We start from the raw sequence: 21,071 nt of genomic DNA, 5'->3' as shown, positions 1-21,071 counted from the left end.
GCTTTGCGATTCAATGCAGTCATTTCTACTTAAAAATTTATCCCAAAACAGTAGGTTAACAACTTAAGGCAATTGAAGCAAATTTTGACCTATGAACCCCTAAAAAAATGTTGAACATTTCAATTTCATGTATTCCGCTTGTTTGAGAATTGTATATTTTAGACAAACAAGTGTCGCGTTCCTATAAGATACCAAATGACGTTATTGCTGTGGTACAAGCAAAACAGGTGAAGGTCACATGTTCAAACGTATCTTTTTCCAGGTTATTAAGCCAACGTCTTGCTCTAGCGTTAAAATTTTGGGCTACTTCGGGTTGTTTTATATCAACGTAGAATCACTGCGCAAAAATAAATCACGGCTGAAATTTCGTCAGTTATTTTCTATCGGATCAGCACAGATATACCTTATACGTTTTATAATTAATGTATCGACAACCAAAGCTACCTGATCCGGGTCTGTAGCGTGCACGACCGCCACTTCGTCCCCAGCGGTAGCGTTCTCGTACAAACTGGCGGTGTACGCGCTGAAATCGAACCTGAAATAAAGGTAAAATTCAATTCACTGATCGAGCATAATGGTTGTAGGTTGGAATAAGAGGTAGAATAAATATCAAAAGCCGGTACAGAATACATGTATACATATCATTTTGAATTCGAAAAACGTTCAAAATGATAGTACGTTATTCTGTATGCGTTCGACCAACAAAATACCTATAATGACGTAACAAACCTCGGTGTGTTGTCATTGTTGTCCAGTATTGTGACGTTTACAGTGAGATAACCGACCCTGGGCTGAGAACTGTCATCAGTGGCAGAAATATTAACGAGGTAGTTGTCCTGAAAAGTAGGTAAGTTTTAAAATCCAAAGGTCGTGTGTTCGAAACTCAACCGAAACCAATTTGAAACCATTATATATTGTAGCAAAAATGACAACACAGTAGTTATTGCTGAAAGTTATAGCTGAATCAACAAAATAATAAGTTTTTTATCTAAAAAATGTCTTTGAAACAAGCTGATTCGAACAATTAAATTAAAAGCAAACTGAAATCGATTTGAAACCATCGAATAGGGTTGTAAACATATCAACGCAGTATAGTTAAGTCTGACTTTGTAAATTACCGTAATTGTCAAATTTTAAATAAAGTAATCAGGTGACACTATAAGGCAAATACGATTTGTCTTGATATAGTGCAACCTGACTACCCTAGAAATGCCTGGTGAGTTTATAAACATTTTTTTCAACTTATGAAAACGTTTTTTTTGTCGTTGTTGTTGCTTTTTCATTTTTCTATGGTCTTTGGAAAGAGTTCATTTTTTTTCAATTTCAGACAAATCAAAGCAAAATCAAAATACTGTTTAACTGTTTTAAATTATTTTTAGTGATATCGCTTAGTTATTTTTAATATCGAAACAAAAAAGAAATAAAAACGAGATGCCAAAACTTTTTTTCAGTTTAAATTATTTTAGTTTACTTTAATACTGATTTGGCATTTTCAACCATAAATTAAATTAAGTTTTACCTAAAGATCTTTTAACTCAAATTAAAATTATATTTTAAACTCCAGGACGCTATACCCAAAAAAACGCTAAAAAAAACGCTATAAACAATACACAGAAGACAACAATTCTTACTCTCTCCTCCCTGTTAAACTTGGTCATAGTGCGGAGGTAGAGAAGGGTCTCTTGACCAAGTGACGAGTCAATGAAGAGTTCGAAGTATTCCGAGTCACCGACAATGGCGTACTTGTCACTGACAGAGTTGCCAGGCCCGTCTCTGTCAGTGGCAGTTGACAGGAAGTACTGAAGAAAAACAAAGCATTTTTAATTTTATTGGTTTGAAGTAAATTGACAGATATTAATTTTTCGTACCTTTACACGATTTTTTATGTTTTTGACAGCTGATACCCCATACCTATGTTTTTTTAAATACCTGAAAATATAGTCAAAATTTAAATACATTGAAAATAAAATCCAATTAACATCTTTATAAATTCAACTCTTAATTTGCATGTTAAATTGACATAATGAAAAAAAAAATTTTGGCCAAAAAAATAGAAGATTTGTTTGTTTTTCAGGAATAGCTATATTACATTTTTTCCCATATAGAAGTATAGGTAATGATATTCCAACCGATTAAAATGTTACCCTAGATCTTTATGGGCTTTAATATTTTTACTGAGTTGTAAATCTCAAATTATTATGCTCCAAATTCGATTTATAAGTATTGTTTTTTTTTTTTATAAATTTATTGATTACAACTCAGGCCAACATGTCTTAACATGGACAAAAGTGGAATTTTAAGTTTAAAAGACGATAAGATACAATTTGGTAAATGAAACTCTTAACGTTCTTTTTCTCATTTTTTCGCCTCTGGATACAAACCAAAAAAGGTTATTGGTGTTTATAGTTTTAAAGTTCTCGACTAAAGATACGGCGATAATATCAAGCAACGAAACGTGTGAAAGGCTGTTAGGCATTTATGCATGAATTATATATAGAAAGTCGGTGGCACAAGTATGAGCGTGAATTGGATCGAATTTTGTATGGCACGTTTAACACCGAAGATCAATGTGGATAAGTTCTAATACCTCTCATAAATATTTGAGAAGATATTTTAGCAGTTTTTATTACGTACTTGTTATTAGATGACAACAAATATAAATTACACATCGGTTTCGGGTGTAAGGACCAAAATAAACCAGGAAATTTTAAGTTCCATATAAAAAAACGCCTGATAAAATTTTCCAATTTGATATAAGATCCGTTTAATCCTGAGGCCACATTAAAAAAGTAACTGCATAATAAAAAAACATTCACTTGCTATACGTATACCCCCACATTCTTACAAACTAAAATTTTAAACAGTATTATGATCTAGCTTTTTCTTTCTTTTCAAGCTGTTTCTACTTAATACGACGTTGCTAAATGTTACGCTAAATATGATTGCTTTTGTTCGGCGTAAGTCGAGATTCGAACACGCAACCTTAGGATTGTGCTCAATTTAAACATTTGTCAGGAAGAATTGCGACATTTTAGCTCACGCTTTGTTTTTATGGTAAATTCAATCACAAATGCTACGTTATTTCTGTTTGTTTTTTGTCGGAATTCAAACCGCAAATTAAAAGGCTGCACATCAACAAAACATATTTTTTCTTCTGCGTGTTTTTCCTAATTTTTTTCCTCAACCTTTCGCTGTAAACTTACAGTCACGGTTCAGTTTGATTCGAGCCAGAAAATGTTGCTGTACACTGTATACGACTGTTAGGGTATAATCAAAATTTAAACTCGCAACTTTTCGACTGTGTTTCAGTTAAACACCATCAGTAAGTAGCCAATTTTTTTAATAATAACTAAACTGGACTATATAAACTGTTGCTGCCAGGCATGGTAATATAAATCAAAAACAGCTCCTCTGGTAATTGTAATTGTTACAAAATTACAATTACCAGAGGAGCTGTTTTTGACTTATAAACTGGACTATGTTTTACTTTTTAAACACTTACAAACTCGACTGTGTTGGCGCCAGTCGAGGTTCGAACTCGCGACCTTCGGAATCTGCGACCGTTAAAACGAACACATTCCCCTCACCTGTTTTCCTTTATCAGTGCTCTCCGGAATTTCCAGACGAACGATACCGGGCGAAAATATCGGATCGTTATCGTTCACGTCCAGCACCGTGACCTCGATGTTGATCGGCGCCACTGAGCCCGATGACGTAGCAAACAACCGGATGACGTCATTTTCCATGACGTCACGGTCAACCGAGCGGTTGGCCCACAGCTCGCCCGTGACGTCATTGAGCCAGAAAATATCGCTGGGAGGGGTTAATCTGAAAATAAGAAAAAAAGTTGCTTTATGAAATGTGTTAATCTGAATTATCGGGTAAATTTTTTATATGAGTAATAACACAGCAAAGGGGTTATTTTGACACTTTTAGGGGTAGCTTGATGTCCCAGCGCAAATTTGACTTGGGAAATAACTATCTTTGTTAGTTGAATACTTAAAAAGTGCAGTGGTTAATTAAATAAAAAAAACTTATCTAAAATTCTCTAAAGTGGTTGTTAAAATATAAGTTATAAAACAAAAATAGGATTTTGAGACATTTTTAGGGAAAAATTTTAACAATCATGTAATGTTGACATCTTTAAGTCAATGGCAATAACTTGGAAATAAGCTATTTAATTGCTTTAATTTAATTTAATTTTAAATGTAAAGGGAGTAATGTTGTTACTTTTGAACCGATAGTGATTTAAATTGGTTTTACTAGCTTTCTGTTATCAACTGTTTTTGCGGGGTTGCTAACCAAAATTTTAAATAGGAAAATTTTTAGCAATGTTAATATTGGCCAGCTAGTAAACCCATACACCATCATTGGTCATAGTCAAGTTTATTTAGTTTGTAATAGGAAAAAATGCATTGTGCGATAACTCGTGGCAAACCAAATATTTTCAGTCCTTAAAACGAAAACCATGACTCATTTTAAGTAGAACAGTAAGTAACTCGTTTCTTGGACATTTAAACACAAACAGCAATGACAATGCGTTTGTCAACAAGCATTGCGACGTCACAAAGGCTTGGTGTTTTTTGTTTTGATTTAAAAATGCGCAACGTGGGCCTAATTGAGGATAGTAATTATCGCTAAAGGCCTTTCGTTAACCAAAATACTCTTCGTTTAGGAAGAAAATTGAACGAGATAATCGTTCTTCTAAAAGTCACTTTTTCAGCTGAATGTTTCTTGGAAGTAATTCGCAAATTGTCACGTTCTTCTAGATTTGTCCGTGTAATTGTTACGTCACAAGGTGTAACAATGACCAGTCAGAAATCGTGAGTGGGAAAATTTCAGAGTTCAGGGTTCTTAATCTTACATAAATTTAGAACAATACAAAAAATCATCGCATTAAACAATGTTAAAATCTATTCGATTAAACTGAACATTTTTTATTTGAAATTTTGTAAAAAACTTTAATAAATTTAAAAAAATATCATACAGAGAAAAACTACAGAATATTTATATTATCCCAACTAAAGTAGCCTATATGTTCTTTACCTTACGGAACTTTACAGTACACCAAACAATTACACAAAATTACTTTCTAGATTCTGCTGTTCGCCAATGTAGGAAATTATTTAGAAAACCAGGCTTTTTGTTTAGTTTTAATTAAATTAAGAAACGCATTCAGCAACATTTAGCAAATAATATAACAATTATTGGAATAATACCTAAAAACACCTTAAATACAATACATAATTTGGTCATATTTACAGCAAATTTTTTCTTTTTTATTAAATAAATTACCAAAAAAAATTTAACTGTTACTAAAATAAGTATTTTTTTGCCCGGATAGATCGAGATACGACAGTTACATACACACCCATTAGTGATTGTACATTGGTTTGGGAATTTTCGCTCAGCGTCCATCTTAAAACACTAAATTATTTTTAAGTAAGGATTTGGAGTTAACGTTTGTGTTCAGGCTTATTATTAAATTTAATTATCGTCAGATTATTTGATTTTTTATCCCTTAATCTATTTAAATTAGTTAGTTAGCCCGGCACGCATTCAGCCAATAGTGATTGTGCATTGATTTAAATTACTTAGCTACACGGGTGAATTCCTTATTAAAACATCAAAAGATATAATCTGACAACAGAAATTTAATTTTCCAAAATATTCAGCCATCGGTGATTGTGCATTGATTTAAATTACTCAGCTACACCGGGTAAATTCCTTATTAAAACATCAAAAGATACAATCTGACAACAGAAATTTAATTTTCAAAAATATTCAGCGCCAAAATCGCTAGCAAATCCGACGGTTTTAATTTCAGAAATACCAAACGGCACAAAAAGCAATTACATAATTGCGTGGATTAATCAAGGCTCGTTGGGATGTGAGTTATCTCCCACTTTGATTTTACGAGGCACCTTGCTTCGATTTAATCCCAAACAACATGGCGTCCTTTCAATTATCGAACCACTCAAAACTGGCCGCATTGTGTGGCCAGTTCGAAATGAACCAGGCTCTCTTTTTATTGGCCGAGATTTTTAGGCCGTTTTCTTTATCAGTTTAAAATGCAAATTTTACAAAAGTATTTCGCGGCCAATATTTTCGTTTTATTACCAATTCTTTGTTAGAAATGACAACTTTGAAAATAAGAATTCTATAGAGTTTATAGAATAACTTAGGGGCTATTTTAATGCTCACCTCTGTTCATTGTTTTGCCGTTTGAGGTTTTGATAAACAACTTTTTGTGACTTTAAATGGATATTGGTCGTTTTTTGTGAATCTTTTTACACAGATGAGGTATATAACCACATTTTCTCAATTTCTGTAAATGTTTGCTCCCCCGTAAGCTAACATAAAAAAGGGTACCGCTTTTCAAAAAATTGTGCAAAATGCAAAAAAAAATAACGAGACAAAAGAGGCACGGTTTTTAATTCACCCGTACTAGCAATTCAGGAGGCAAAAAAATAGTAAATAAAATGGCTAAAGGCTTCTCAAACAACCTTAACAAGGAACAGTTTTTAGGAGTAAAAAAATCAGATTGGTTTTAATTCAATTATGCAAGCCAACCAAGTTCACAAAGTAATCTTGATTAAACATTCTGAAAGCGGCTACATAAGTCGACATAATGTATTATATAAAAGCTGTGAAAATAACAATAAAACAATATACAAACTGCAAAGTATCCTTAAAAACGGCCGTAAAAAGGGCAGATGTTAATTACGAATCGATCTTATTCGAGGTGAAAGTTTAAGGCAAACGCGGCGGCATATGGCTCCAAGCAAAGTCAGATACGGCAGCTACAGCGCTAGTGCGCTACAGTAGGTCACTGTGTTGTTGTGCTATCAATTTTCCACACGTCAAACTGATAACGCCCAACATATGCCCGGGCCATTCGGTCAGACGGGTTTGATTTAAGAGTTTGACTTTACTGGGAGTTCAAAGGCAGACTTGCAACGTGCGGCCGTGTAACAAGTAAAAATTGTTATAAAAATGGGCAAGTTTTCAATGACATTATTGAAAGAGGGAACGCAACGGTAAATTGATCAGATCCACACATAAAAACATGTCCATCATAAAAAAAAATATGTCAAAACAACATAAAGGTGCAAAAAGTAGGCTACTTTTATTATCAGGCAACTTTCATTATAATGCGTATTTCCTACTACGCAATGCCAAAGTTTAAAGGTTTTTCACATTTAACTTTTCAGATCTCAAGTTATCAGATTTTTCCGATAGTCATAGCACATTATCTTGTCTGAATTTTGACCCGCAACCTATACACATAAAAATCTTGACCGAAAAAAACGCACAAAACCTAGTAGCGTCAAAGATGTTGTTGTTTCTGTGCATTTGCTGCTTTCAGCAGGCCAAAGCCACGATAGAGTTCTCGGAAAGCAAATTTTGCCAGTTCGGTCGATTGTAGCCTACGCCGCACAAAGGCGAATTTAAACAACACAAAAAATCACAAAATTAAGACTGTATCGACTTTACAACCAGAGTTGGTATGGTTGAATTTTACTAGTGACATTAATTGTTAGTTGAGGGGGCGCGTTGAGATTGAACAGCAAAAAGTATAGTATACGCCATTAAAAAAATCGCAAAAAACGATAAAATCACCTAATTTTAACGTTCTCAAATTTTAAGGCTAGAGCGAAAACTACAGAAAAATGTAAAAGCTATAGTTCCTGCGCGTAAAACCTACACAAGAAATATGAACTAGTGGAAAATGTAGCAAAAATATAGAAAACGATAAATCGACTAATTACAATGTTCTGAAGTATAATGGTTGGAGGTTGTAGTAAGACGTAATAAAACATCGTTGAAAATGTTGAAAAATGAATAAAAAGTTATTCGAAACGTCCAAAATGATACCTACTTCTGTATGGGCTTTGATATTCTTATTACGTACAACGTTCTGAAATTTAGAACGTTAAGGCCAAAATTACAGAAAAAAATATAAAAGGTAATTCTTAACGAGTAAAACCTGTATAACAAATATATACTATTCGAAAAAAAAAAACGATAAAATAACCTAATGGCAAGGTTCTTACATTGAGAACCCCAGAACACAAAGGGATAAAATGCATGCGGACAATAGTTAAGCGAAAGAGTTTCGTTCAGTGCAACAGAGTCGATCGATGTTTCACGCCTTCGCCTTGTCAATATGATAAGAGCGCGCAAGTCGCAACAGCGGAAAACTACTCGCTACGCTGGCCAATATCACTTCTCCGCAGAGAGATGCTAACCATGGTGGTATTAGAGCGTCCCCGCAGGGGGTTTAAACAATTGAATTTATGTGAATTTCACTTTTGGTAAAGCTTGCTGAAAATGCTGACCCTGAAACCTATGACCAACCAATTTTACCACGATAAGTTTTTTAAAAGCTACGACTGTTCAAATTGTGACGTCACAAGGTCACGTGTGACTTTTTAGATTTTTGTGTTTACTGTTTAATGTAGCAATATTATTATTATTATTGAAAAAAAAAAAGAGTAATTTCTTGATTGAATCAGCCCACTAAATGGATGCGTAACCATTAGAGCTCAGAACTCATTCGTTTTGGAGATACTTTCAGCAAATCGTAAATTATATGTGCAAATATATGACTGTATATTGCTGGTTTTATGCCGTATTTACGGTGGTGAACAAAGCTGCACTGTTTAGTTTAGGTATGTTTTTTAAAGTTTAGTTCACGAATAACAGGGGTTATTAAAATTTGTTTTAACGCGTACCCCTTAAAAATTTATCCAAAGACTAAATACATATAAGAAGGCAGCAAACCGTTATTCGACATAAACCCTTTTTTTTTAATTTTAAAATTTATATTAATATTCTCCTAAAACTATTCCACGTGCCCCCAAGGGGTTCACGGACCCCAGTTTAAGAACCCCTAAGGCCTAAGGTATAGGAAAGAAAAGAAAACATAATAAGCCAGCTTGCAGTTTCAATTGACTTGTTACTTTTGGCGATTTGTCAGAGTCGATTGTCGTCATTGCTGCCAGCGCCGCATTAAACATTAATGAAGCAACTTGTTGTTATGAGCGTGCGGCGAATTTACGGCCGGCCACGCAAAACTTAAAGTTGTGCGTAGTTTGCACTTATAGCGAATACACAATGGACATTTAGGTTCGTAAAAAGAGTGGATAGCTATAACAAAAGAAACGGATTTGAAAGACACAAAAAATAGAGCTAATAATGTGAATAATTTCCAACTAGCATATAGTGTTTATAAGTTATAGTGTTTTCACGTTGCAAAGGTTTTGTAAACCAGCCAAATTTATTTTGATTGTGAACAAAAAGTGGCACCATTGACAAATTGCATAACACACTTGACGAGCTTTTGCACAACCGTGATGCTTCAACAGGTAAGAGTTAAAAACACCTTGAACTCGTCAGAAGTGCCACTTCTTTTTCGTTTGTTTAAACGACAAATATGGCCGAGAATAATTATGATAAACGTTTAGCCTAACGAGTAAACGACGTTTTTTTTTTTTTTTTTTTTTCAAAATTCATTTTATTGAAAAAATGAAAGCTAGAATCTGAAATAAATCGACATATTCCCCTATCAATAAATGTTATATTCTGGCTCGTATATTTTTAGCAAAATTCTACGAAAGCATGTGTATTGAGTTTTAAAAAACAACTTTCCTATCGCGACTATTAAAGCTACCTTATTTGGGAAATAGGTCACTTTATTATAATTATAATCCACAACCCACCTGTAAGAATTTGTTAATTGCGTCGAAATCCTTCCTAATAATTGCGGAGTTTTCCGTTCTTCCGTCAAAGTGAAACTTACTCCGTAGCATCCGCAAAGTAGCCGCAGCCCAATTGTCAGCAGCGCCACGAAATGTAATTTTGCCATTCTTTTTACAGGTTAAGGGATAAATCCTTAGTGTTTGTGCTTTAAATCTTGCTGTTTTATCTTCTGCTTTGTGTCCAGCATTTCCAAAGCAACGATTTGCGCTACAAAATAGCTCCAAGGCAAGCGCTGAACATGTTTTACGCAAATTAAGGCTAAAAACTGTAGTTTACAGTCTTGACTATTTTTCTGAGGGAATATAAATTTCAGTGTTATACATCAGGTCAAAAAATACCAACATTTGTAGATGCTAACCATTATGTAAACGTTACAACAGCGAATCCTTAAACTGCACAAGCATACATTTTACAAAAAGGGTAAATATATTACAAAATGTGTTTGTCCCATTTCGGTTTGACAGTAAAATTCATTTCGACATCCAACTTATTACGTAAACATTTAACGTAGCCTACATCTAGTAATACAGTTACAGCAAAAACAACATACTAAATATAAAGGTACTTATAAATGTGTGAATTTGGTAAATTGTACACAATAAATTTTCTGTTAAGCCCAATGCTCACACAGAAGAAAAATAGCTTTTCAATCGAAATACGATTCACTCCTTAACTTTGACGTACCAGATACGATCACTTGTTTCAAAAAAGTTATCGGCTGACAAGGCGTAAAATCAAGGTCAAACTGTCTTTGTTGTGCATCACCCAATAAAGTTGCGTTATTTAGCGAGTATTAAATTACAACCACTTTGGTATGAAATCCAACAACATGCTTATCGAAACAAAAACAAAGCAGTTTTATTTCAGATAATGGACGGGTTAGTTCATCCAGTATTATATTTTTTTTTTATTGTTTAGCTATTAGGGTAAGCCAATTATGTATATTCCCGTTTTTTCAACTGTATTTTTGTTAAACTAAGCAGTAGATCTTCCTTTGAGTAATTATTAAAAGTATGCAATCCAGAAAGCTTTCTCAATATGCCATAGTAATATTGATACTCAAAATTACAACTAATATTTTCTTTTATCCGAGTTAGTTAAAAAAACACATTTTAAATTTGTAAAGGAAATGTATTTAGTATAATGCACACAGTACTCTACGGACAAAATCAATATTCGGTCCTTGTATAATTTTTTTGGTTTAACCTGAACATTATATTTTATAAATAAGCATTTCCTCGAGTATCAGAAAACACATTTTGAGGAGAAATGCCCTAACTTCGTGCATTAAGAACTATATTCGATCTAGCCATTGGCACTCGCTGCAAATTAAATGCATCGATTTCTGCTCTAAAATTTCAAAAAAAAATAAGGGGTAACAAAATACAGCATGTAAACTTCTTTATTTTAAAGCAAATTTTGGCCCAATAATCTGTAAAAATACATTTGAAGTGTTGAATTTTATCTATTTGCCTGTTTGCGCATAGTTATGACGTCATTTGGTATAGGATCGCGGTACTTTATGTCCAAAATATCGGAATAAAATGGTCAAGTGTCGGACATCCTTACTCAAAACGCTTGGCGCACCGGAAAAACTCCGAAATCGTGATTTTTTTTCGTTGTAACAATGTCGTAACTCATTCAGCGCACTCGAAAACCAAGCCCAATGAGAGGCGCTAATTACGTCGAGCGACGTGCTGGCGTGCTAAGCACCAAGCAGTACCAAGAGACCCACACCGCTCATTAAAACTGGCCGACGCCGAATCGGTCAAGTTCCGTATAAGGACAACGCGATTAAATTATTATCTAGCTGGTGTCTCTGCCTTGGCGCGTTATTTATTGCTTGAAGAGGCTGACAATTAACTGGGAAGAAAATTTGGCGTTTTTTTTGGCTAATTTTGAGGGTTTGTAAAAGCGGTTAAAAGCCGATAGCTGCAGGTCAGGGGTTCTTAAACTTTTTTGGCTAATTCAGTTAAAGTCACGTTGTGTGTTTCTCCCGATTTATATCGTCTTTGCAATATGGCCGTTGTACCGCAAGTAACACTTTGGTAAGTTAAGCTTTAAAAAGAAGAAAAAAAATTGTGCACTATTCGAAATTTGCTATAACGTTAAGAATTGAATTGTCATTAGCTGTGCTGTGCCTATACTATAACCTATACTATTTTTGTCATGAATTCACCGAATAAGGTAAAAAAAGCTTTAATGCATGACAAACAATCGCACAAAATTTTGCTATCGGATTTGCACCGATCCTATAGTATCGGACGAGTGCCGATACTAGCACTCGGCATCGGGTATCGGCTCCGATAAGATAGAAAGTTGATCGGATATCAATAATTCTAAATTAATCTGTCATAATCAAACGTTACAAACCACAAAAACGTTATAAATCCCATAGAACCGTTCTAAAACTTTTCAAAACGCTACGAAAGTTACAAAACTTACAAAAGCATTTAAAAACCTACAAAAAAGTTACAAAACTTACAAAAACGTTTCAAAACTTGCAAAAACTTTTAAAAACTTGCAAAACGTTTTCGCTCTGCTAGCGGGACGGTTGTGTTTATTTTGTTACACCCCACTAACATGCGTGAAAATGAACTCGTGTCAACCTCAGTAGGACAACGCACTAGAACAAAGCTCAGCTAAGCCGGGGTTAAGCTGTACTGCTATAAGCGATGACATAAAGACATAAAATTCGCGAAATTCACTTGTTGGTTTAAAACTTTAAATAAAGCAAACTTGACAAACATAGGCCACTTCAATTGTGAGAAAAATCAATTATTAAAGGTGTCAGTAATATCCTACACACATAGATAGCTTTGTCTCTAAAAGTAGTGCTTTACACCTAAAACGATTATTATCAAATGAAATCTAAATCAGCTGAACATGTTTTTCTAGCGCATAAGACAAGACAATTAATGTTATTTATTAAAGGATCGCGCACCCAAAAAACTCACTGGCGAAACACTGTGAAAGTATAGAAGTAAAATTTTCTGTCACATGTAAGGCAAAATACCTTGGCGTAATTTCAGATTCTCACACGCAATTAGCTAAACGTTGAAAACATTGGCGCAAAAAGGCTTAAACTTCTTCGTCGCATTTCAACCTTCTCACAGGCAATTAGTCCAAAAAAGAAAAGAAAATATTTGCACAAATTTCGAAAATCCTCGGGCGAATTTCGAAAGTCTCACGCTCACGAAAGAGGCGTCGAAATTTACCCGCAAGCTTTCAGAAAAACGGAGCACTTCAAACAGACTGGAATTCGCAATTAGCCTAATTGCTTTTTCGCCAGAAGGCCGGGAAACTGTACGAGGCCATTTTCTTGTGTCTTTTTTGTCGCCAGAAAACATGTGATGACCGCTTTGCCTTAATCGAGTCGATAAATGTCTGGGAAGCAATCGACCTAACAACAATGCAAAGATGAAACGGCCAATTCTGCCAGATGACATGAGATTTTTAAAATATTTGGACTGTATTGTCTTTAGCCACTAACAACGTAACACACGGTTACGATCGTATTATACAGGGACACCACCAGTGTTTTTTTAAGGTGTTTTGGGGGACAGAAACGGTCCCCCAAATTTCTCCAGCGGTTTCCCAAATTTTGGACTTGCAACTTTTTGGTATTTAAATGAAACACTTGCGGTATCTTAAAACTACTTAGCGGTCACCCAAACCAAATCTTAAAAAAAAACCTGCATATACTGTGTCAGCACATGGGCAGAACTACGATTATTAACATACAAATAGTTATGTCCGATAATACGGGATCAGAACCGATACCAGGACGCAGTATCGGACAAGTAAACCACAGTATTTGCAATTAGGAAGGTCCGAAAGTGTCGGATCGCAGTCGACACTCGATACAAAGTGGTCAAATCGGTACGCATTCGATATAGCAGTGGTTCTCAAAGTATGGGTCGCCACCCAAACATGGGTCGCACAGGGTCAAAAAATGGGTCGCCTTATGGAGATTCAATCCTGCGCAAACGAACTTTTTTCATTTCATTTTTACAATATTTTCAATTCAATTATGAATTTATGACTGAATTATTGCATGATAAGCTTTTCACGTGGCTTCAAATCTGTAACCTGGATTATTGCGTCATAAGTGGTTTTATGAACGTTTTGATGGCAGCCAGCTCCAGTAGCTACTAAGACTGGTGTAAGCTCAAACAAGCCACACTGATATTATAAATGAAAAAATTCAGTTTCACCAATCACACTAAAATCAATCAATCATCTGTTTGTAATCAATCATTGTTTCACGGTTGTCTGTGTCTTTTTTCTACTTCATGCATATCAGAAAAAAGCTTGGGTCGTGAGATGCTCATAAAACTCAGATTTGGGTCGCGATCACAAAAGTTTGAGAACCACTGCGATATAGGGTAATATCTGTACCGACCGAGTTGTATGGGAATTTAGCCATTCTAAGTGATTGACCGCAACATTTTCACCTTAAAAGGTTAATTTCCAAGAATAAAAATAAATTTGAAAAAAACCTTTCTTTTCCCTAAAAATTATGAGCTAAATTTGGTCTTTATTCTGGCTTAATCATAATTAAAAAATGTTTTTTACCGTTTTTGTTTGTATTTGGTCTCATTTGACCATAGTAATGACGTAACTTGTTATCGGGCAGAATCGGCCAGACTTTTGCTAAAAATGTTGGTTATAACCAACACAATAAAATGCCAAGTAACGGACATACCTAAATATGATACTCAATCTGTAAATTTCGGCGATGCTTTGTGTTATACAAGCAGCATTTTTCACTCTTGACTGTGACTTAAAAAAAAATAATTATTAAAAATGCGGTTGTAACCTAAATAACCTATAGTTTTATATGTCGTTACCTTAATAACATTTCCCGTTCGTTATTGATTTTGGTAAAGACGTATAATAAATTACACAAATCATTGCCAACATTCGTCTTTTGTGCAGATTGACAGGTTCATTGGTAATCATACTAAGTATATCCGGTATTCAGGCTTACAATCATACACTTAGTCTGTATGGCGGACATTAATTTAATAACCTTTCGTTGAAATAATTTACAACAGCAAATAGCCACAATTACAAGAAAATCATTACAAAGATAAACGAAACACAAAACATCTAAACGAGTAGTTTTTAAAATTTATTCTTTTATAAAGTAACAATCTTACTTGAAAAGTAATTTCCTTTGACAGATTTATTAATATTTGCTTCCTAAGACGTTTTTCGTATTTGCGGGATAACATCTACTCGAGTTTTGACAGAAATCAAATATAACGTAATAACAAACGACTGGTTTGAATTGAGTTGAGCCAGAGAGTTGACACAATAATCTAATATCAATCGACGAAAGTTCCTTTTTGACAGAAATGGATCAAAACACTAATTCAGCTGCCTTAAAAAGTACATAAAACTTTCCACAGCCTAACTAAGGACGCATGCATTTTGTTTAGTCTGCAATAAGGTTTATTCTAACCGAATCTTAAACTCTATTAACAGAAGGTTTTTTTCAACTGGCAATGCTATGCGAACTAATAAACAAGTCAATAAATCGAAAATTTAGAAAAAATAACTCTGGTTCTATTACAGAAATTGACAAGAAAAACTTAATACAAACATATGCACTAATTGACAACAGAAACCCGCTGGTAATAGTTTTATACTCCACTAAGATATACACTATTGTAGCGTTAACTCGGTGGTCCCCAACCTTTTATGATTTTCCGGCACCCCCAGAAATAATAAATAGATTGTTAATCACAAAGTTTAACGTATCGAAAATTACAAATAAAGTAATGGCGTTTCGTTGACGAAATATCCTATGGCAGTGGTTCTCAACCGCCGGTCCGCGTCAACTTTCCTGCCGGTCCGCCAAATGTATTAAAATTTGATATCTCAAGTGCAAAATTCAAGATGTTGAAGGCCTATCCATCAAATTTAGAACTTCGCCAGCTCCGTAATTTGCAGCATTGTGACGTAAATAGAGTTAATGATATTCTTTGGACTTATTTGTACGTCACAATGTTGCAACTGTTGAAAAATAGGCTTCAACTCGTTTAAGTCTTAAACTTTAAAACCAGTTGCATGTGAAAGCTAAAAAGTATTTTAGTTGTATACTATTGCGTAATTAAATTTTGGGTTGATTTTGATTCTTGAAAGTCCACCGGTCCGCAAAATTTGTTTTGAAATTTGACCGGTCCGTTTGCTGAAAAGGTTGAGAAGCACTGTCCTATGGAAAGTTTTTTTGTTTTAAACTGTTTTCGATCATTGCATACATCAAGCTTGGTTCGTTGTGTTGACGGCAAAAAGGAACCCTGAAACGCCGCAGAACAATCTTGCATATCGCCAAAGGCGATTTTAACCTAACCGTTCAGTAGAAAAGTGGCACAGAACGCAAAGCTATCTTACGGTATAATTGAATCCGGTTGAAAATCCAGCACAGGGATGGCAAATAATTAAAAGATTGGGATGAAATTTTACGAAAATTTGACTTCGGCCCGCAACTATATAAACCTGCCCTAAAGAGTTCAACTATATCTTGCAACAAAAATTTACAAAATCCATTCTGTTTATTGCGTACAATTTTTGACCAGCGCATTTTTAGTTTTCAAGCGCCTAATTTAATTTTTTGCCAACATTGATGTGTTAACGTCGCCAAAACTCTCATATAAAACGTTACGTCTCAACAATTCGGAATGTTTATAAAAGCAGACTTTTTTTCCGATTCAAAAACATCTCGTCATATACAATTGGCAAATGACTAAACACATCCCAAATCTCTAATCTACGACTATGACAGAAACATTTCCATCAAGACGGACGATTGCTTTGTTATCAGGGCTTCTTTATGCCGGGAAGTTTTAGAGATAAGCCGTTACTTATAATGACGTAGAAATCTGCGGCAGATAATAAAGCCTAGGCTTTTCACTGGCGCAGTGTTATCATTGCTATACTGTTCAACGGAGACTGCTGTAGCTTTAATACGATCTACAGTGCTAAACTTACAAAAGTCGCCTGGCAAATGTAAACTTAAAATTCGCTTTTCTGTTTATCGAAGGGTTATATTCCGCGCTTGAAAACTTGAAAACACTTTAACAGTTTTTAATAGCTTGCCTATTATAAACTTTTAGAAGTTTGATCGTCGACATAATTTGTTCTGTTAGTGGGCAAAATTCTGTTATTGAAACGTTTAGCCTGCTAAGCACTAACAGTTTTTCTTTTATTTCATTCCAGTTAATCTCTGTGACTAACACGAACAAAAAAAACATGCGAACATTAAAAAAAGACCGAATGCTTTTCGAAACTTACTAAAACCGCCAGGCAAATTTAAACTTCTAAATATTTTATTAATTTACATTTTCTGTTTATCATAGGAGTATACGATATTGTGTATTTTGTTTACGATATCTTGGTGAAATCTGTTACTTCTACAGGTTTTAATTTCAACTAGTTTCTTAAATAAAAGGCATAGTTAAATTTAACATCAGTTGTAAGGCCGTAATTTTCGTCCAATGTCAGATATCGAAAGTGGTAAAATACTTCTCAAACCACTTAAATACACTTTACAATTTTTGAAACCACTTATAGTTTGACAACACCTTAAATTTTGTTCTGTTGTATCCTTTTGAAAGTTATGTGCTGCCCAGAAGCACGTTTATTTATTTAGCGGAACCATTGCTATAAACAAACCGCGCTTTGAAATAACGTTCTAAATGTCCAATGGGCGCGTGCTTCGCAATGCTTGTATTTACCTGCAGCGAAAACTTGGCTACTAAAAATCTGATACAAACCAAAGGTAAAATACAAGAACACATAACGCAGTAGAATGCCAAAGCCCATATAGAAGTAGGTAACATTTTAAAGGTTTGATTTTCAACATCAAAAATGAATAAAGAGTTATTCAAAAGTTCAAAACGTATAACAATATTACTAATACTTGTATATAGGCTTTGATATTCATTCTATGTCTTAATACAGCCTCCGATCATTATGTTGCAAACTTAAACGCCTTTAAATCAAACCTACAGCAGCCTTTTACTTTGGCTTTGTGACGTAACTAACACAACTCCTTTATATTATATAACAATGAGCTCCCGGTTTAATGAATAGGTAAGATTACCTACGTTTGTTGGGCTATTTACAGTCCGACTCAGAGCAGATATACAACCCCATCTCGTTTGAAAACGATACTATCTAACACAACAGAACAAGTGCAGGCAACAACTACAACCTTAACTCTCCATACTCCATATAAGCTGCAAAGCTACGGCAAAACGTAGTACAGAGAGCTCACCAACTATATAATTAACATTGATTAATAAAGGCGTGAGACGTAATGGTTAATTAGACTTATTATTTCCACACATTCTATTGCTATTTTATTTCTTTTATTCCTACTACGATCTAATTAAAGAACGATTGTGCGAAATCATGTCGATGTTGAAGTACAATTTGTCTATAAACTGTGCCACGCGATTTAAACCTTAGATAAAAACTGTCGTTTTTGAAGCACGGTTATGCGAAAGCATGTCAATATTAATTACGATTTGCCTGCCAAGAGTGTCAACTAATTAGGAGCTTTAAAATAAGACAAAATAGGGCAACAACTTAGATTCATATTGTAAGTTACAGTAAGTAGCTTTGTAGGCTACATGAAATTCAATAATTTCAAAACTATTTCTCGCCGTAAACTTACCTTTGAAACAAAATTGAAAACAAAACAAGTGCTACAACAAATTCACTTGAAGTCATTTCGAACTCTCTATTTAACACTGCGAATAATAGCGACTTAACATTACACTTATTACTGAAGGTCATCGCATATAAGACTAGCACCTGCAAATGTAATTCGTGCCTTAGCTCAAAATCAAGCTTTCTTTCGAATAAAACCCTGCCAATTTAAACATTGAAAAATAATCTTTGGATACGAATCAAACGATAAAGACAAAATCTACAAAACTTAGAAACCAGAAATTTGTTCATATACACAACATAAAGATATTTTAATCCCTGGAAAACATCATTTTCTGCAGACAGAACAAAATATAAAGCAAGAAGGAAATAAAACCTTAAACTACTGCTCTAAAAAAGCACTGCCTAAAGGACACACTTGCTACAAGTGGTCATCTCTAATTGGTTTATCTAATTAACGTTCTTTATTCCAAAGTTTATACTGAGTTTACACTTGCCTTTTCCACACACGTACATTGTGTATGAACACTGTACACATAAACACAGCAAACTTTCGGAAAAGCAATCGGCAATGTATCCACCCTAGAGCTACCTCGCGACAATATGTCCCGCCTGAAAACGTGTAGGATTTCGCGGCGCCGCTAAAGGCACCATTCTGTCGTAACAATGCCCCGCGACAGACTCAAACCGTTCGCAGAGAAGCCGTACTGTACAACTACTGACTACTTGATACGGAGAAACGCGAGCGGTCGCCCTTTTTTCTCGCGTTTCGCGTTCGACGTCAGTAAGATTCGTTAGCGACTTGGTAAGGCCAGTTTTGAGGCCGTTTTCAAATTGGCCGGATCTCTTTTTTCTTTCCGTTTTTCTCTGTGGCTAATATGCAGTGTTGTGATTGACTAAAGTCTCTGTTTTTAAAAGACTTGACTTTGTCTTTCGGGCAAAATGACTTGACTTGAGTCTTTCAGGTAAAATTACATGACTTGACTCAAGTTTTTTGGGCAAAATGACTTGACTTAAGTCTATTGTGTGAGATTACTTGATTGACTTAAGGCGTTTGGGTAAAATTCCATGTCTTGACTTTAGTCTATCAAGTAAATCATTTGGGTTGAAAAAATGTGTTTCATTGAGCATTTTTGTTACAAAATTGGGCTATTTATTTTAAGTTTTCCACATAAACGAATTTACCTGCTATGTTGTGTTATTGTTATTTTTTAGTTGAGCTATTGCTCATAATCGGACGAGTTTACTAATTTAAATAAATTATGTTATTTTTTTATTACAAGGACTCAACTTTGAGTTGACTTTCTCTAATTATGACTTGACTTAGACTTGACCTGACATACGTTGTGTTTCGAACTTCAACTTCCAAAAATCTCAGCAACCAGTTGCTATAGGCCAGTGATTCTCAGCCTTTTATTGCTAGGATCACCCCTCAGAAATATTAAATCGATTGCGGCACCCCTACAAGATTTTACCGCGGGTAATTCACTAGAATGTCACAATATCGGAACTGGAACAACACACATCAACTCTACACAACAACGTAGGGAGTTATAATTGGATTTTTCCACTCTAATCGTACACAAAAAGTTGCAATAGTTGAGCAAAAATCAGATTCTTAAAGATTCCCAAATATCTCCCGGCACCCTTGAGCATTAGAAATAGAACCCATGGGTGCCGCGGCACCCCGGTTGAGAACCACTGCTATAGGCAGTCACGAGCAAAATACCACCGTTTTAAAGAGCTGCTGGACATCGGCATGTCCACTCAGTTGTCCACTCGGCCTTGTACGGTGTGAAAAGACCTTAATCCTGCCCTTTGGTCACCGACAATCGCCACTCACTCGCATTTACACGATGCTGAGTCGAGCCGGGACCTAATCTCGATCGCAAATCTCTTGCCGTGCTATAATCAACTGAACGGTCGCCTTTCGTGTTACAACCGTCGGTGGTTGGGCGATATTTGTAAGGCAAACGAAACATTTGTTTCAATCACTAATTAAAAAATGGGGATTTTTTTTTGGATCAAGAGAAAAACCTATCTAGCAATACTGGAAACAATGCATCTCAAAATTGGGCCAATTTTGAGGCCTAAAACAAAACATTTTTTATAATTTCTGAAAGTGAAAAGATAAGTTTTTTGTCCAATTCAGGGTCAAGATTGGATCAATTTTTAAGGTAAACAAAACATTTGTTTCAATCATTGATTGAAAAGTGCGGAAATGAGCTTTTTGTTCAAATCGAAATAAAAAACTACTCTGTTGATTGTTATTAAAAAAAAAGTTCTGAATATATTGGGCATTTAAACAAAAAATGTAACCAATACAAAAAAAACGATTGGGTAAGTTTAGAGGCCAAAAACAAAACATTAATTTTAACTACTGTTGAAAGTGAGAAAATAAGGATTTTTGTTTCCGATCAGACCTACTTTTGTCATTAATATTTAATTTTAAAAAATGATTTTCTGAGTATATTGGGCATTTGAACACTAAATTCAATGCAAAAAACGGTGACATAACCAACAAATTTGGAGGTCAAAACAAAAACTTAGATTCAAAATGTAGGAGAGAACGTTTTAGTTTTACAGCCAAGAAAACAAGGCTGTTGACATTTTCGTTTAAA

General features: G+C 34.7%; 1 protein-coding gene across 1 annotated transcript in view; it reads right to left on the bottom strand.

Annotated features, from left to right (window-relative positions):
- LOC146158173 (protocadherin Fat 4-like) overlaps positions 1 to 9,924 on the bottom strand; it is a 78,501-nt gene extending 68,577 nt beyond the window's left edge. Inside the window, exons 1-5 of the mRNA XM_083383846.1 lie at positions 9,726 to 9,924; positions 3,588 to 3,828; positions 1,632 to 1,799; positions 730 to 836; positions 445 to 535 (exon numbers count right to left, since the gene is read on the bottom strand). Coding sequence (XP_083239972.1) covers positions 445 to 535; positions 730 to 836; positions 1,632 to 1,799; positions 3,588 to 3,828; positions 9,726 to 9,871 — 753 coding nt within the window. The 5' untranslated portion in view covers positions 9,872 to 9,924. The remainder of the gene's footprint in view (positions 1 to 444; positions 536 to 729; positions 837 to 1,631; positions 1,800 to 3,587; positions 3,829 to 9,725) is intronic.
- Positions 9,925 to 21,071: the final 11,147 nt, after the last annotated feature.

The sequence above is a fragment of the Ascidiella aspersa genome, chromosome 3 (genome assembly GCF_963924565.1).
Source record: "Ascidiella aspersa chromosome 3, kaAscAspe10.2, whole genome shotgun sequence".
NCBI classification, from domain to species: domain Eukaryota; kingdom Metazoa; phylum Chordata; class Ascidiacea; order Phlebobranchia; family Ascidiidae; genus Ascidiella; species Ascidiella aspersa.
The sequence above is the reverse complement of the archived record's forward strand: the minus strand, read 5'-3'. Positions and strand labels throughout refer to the sequence as shown.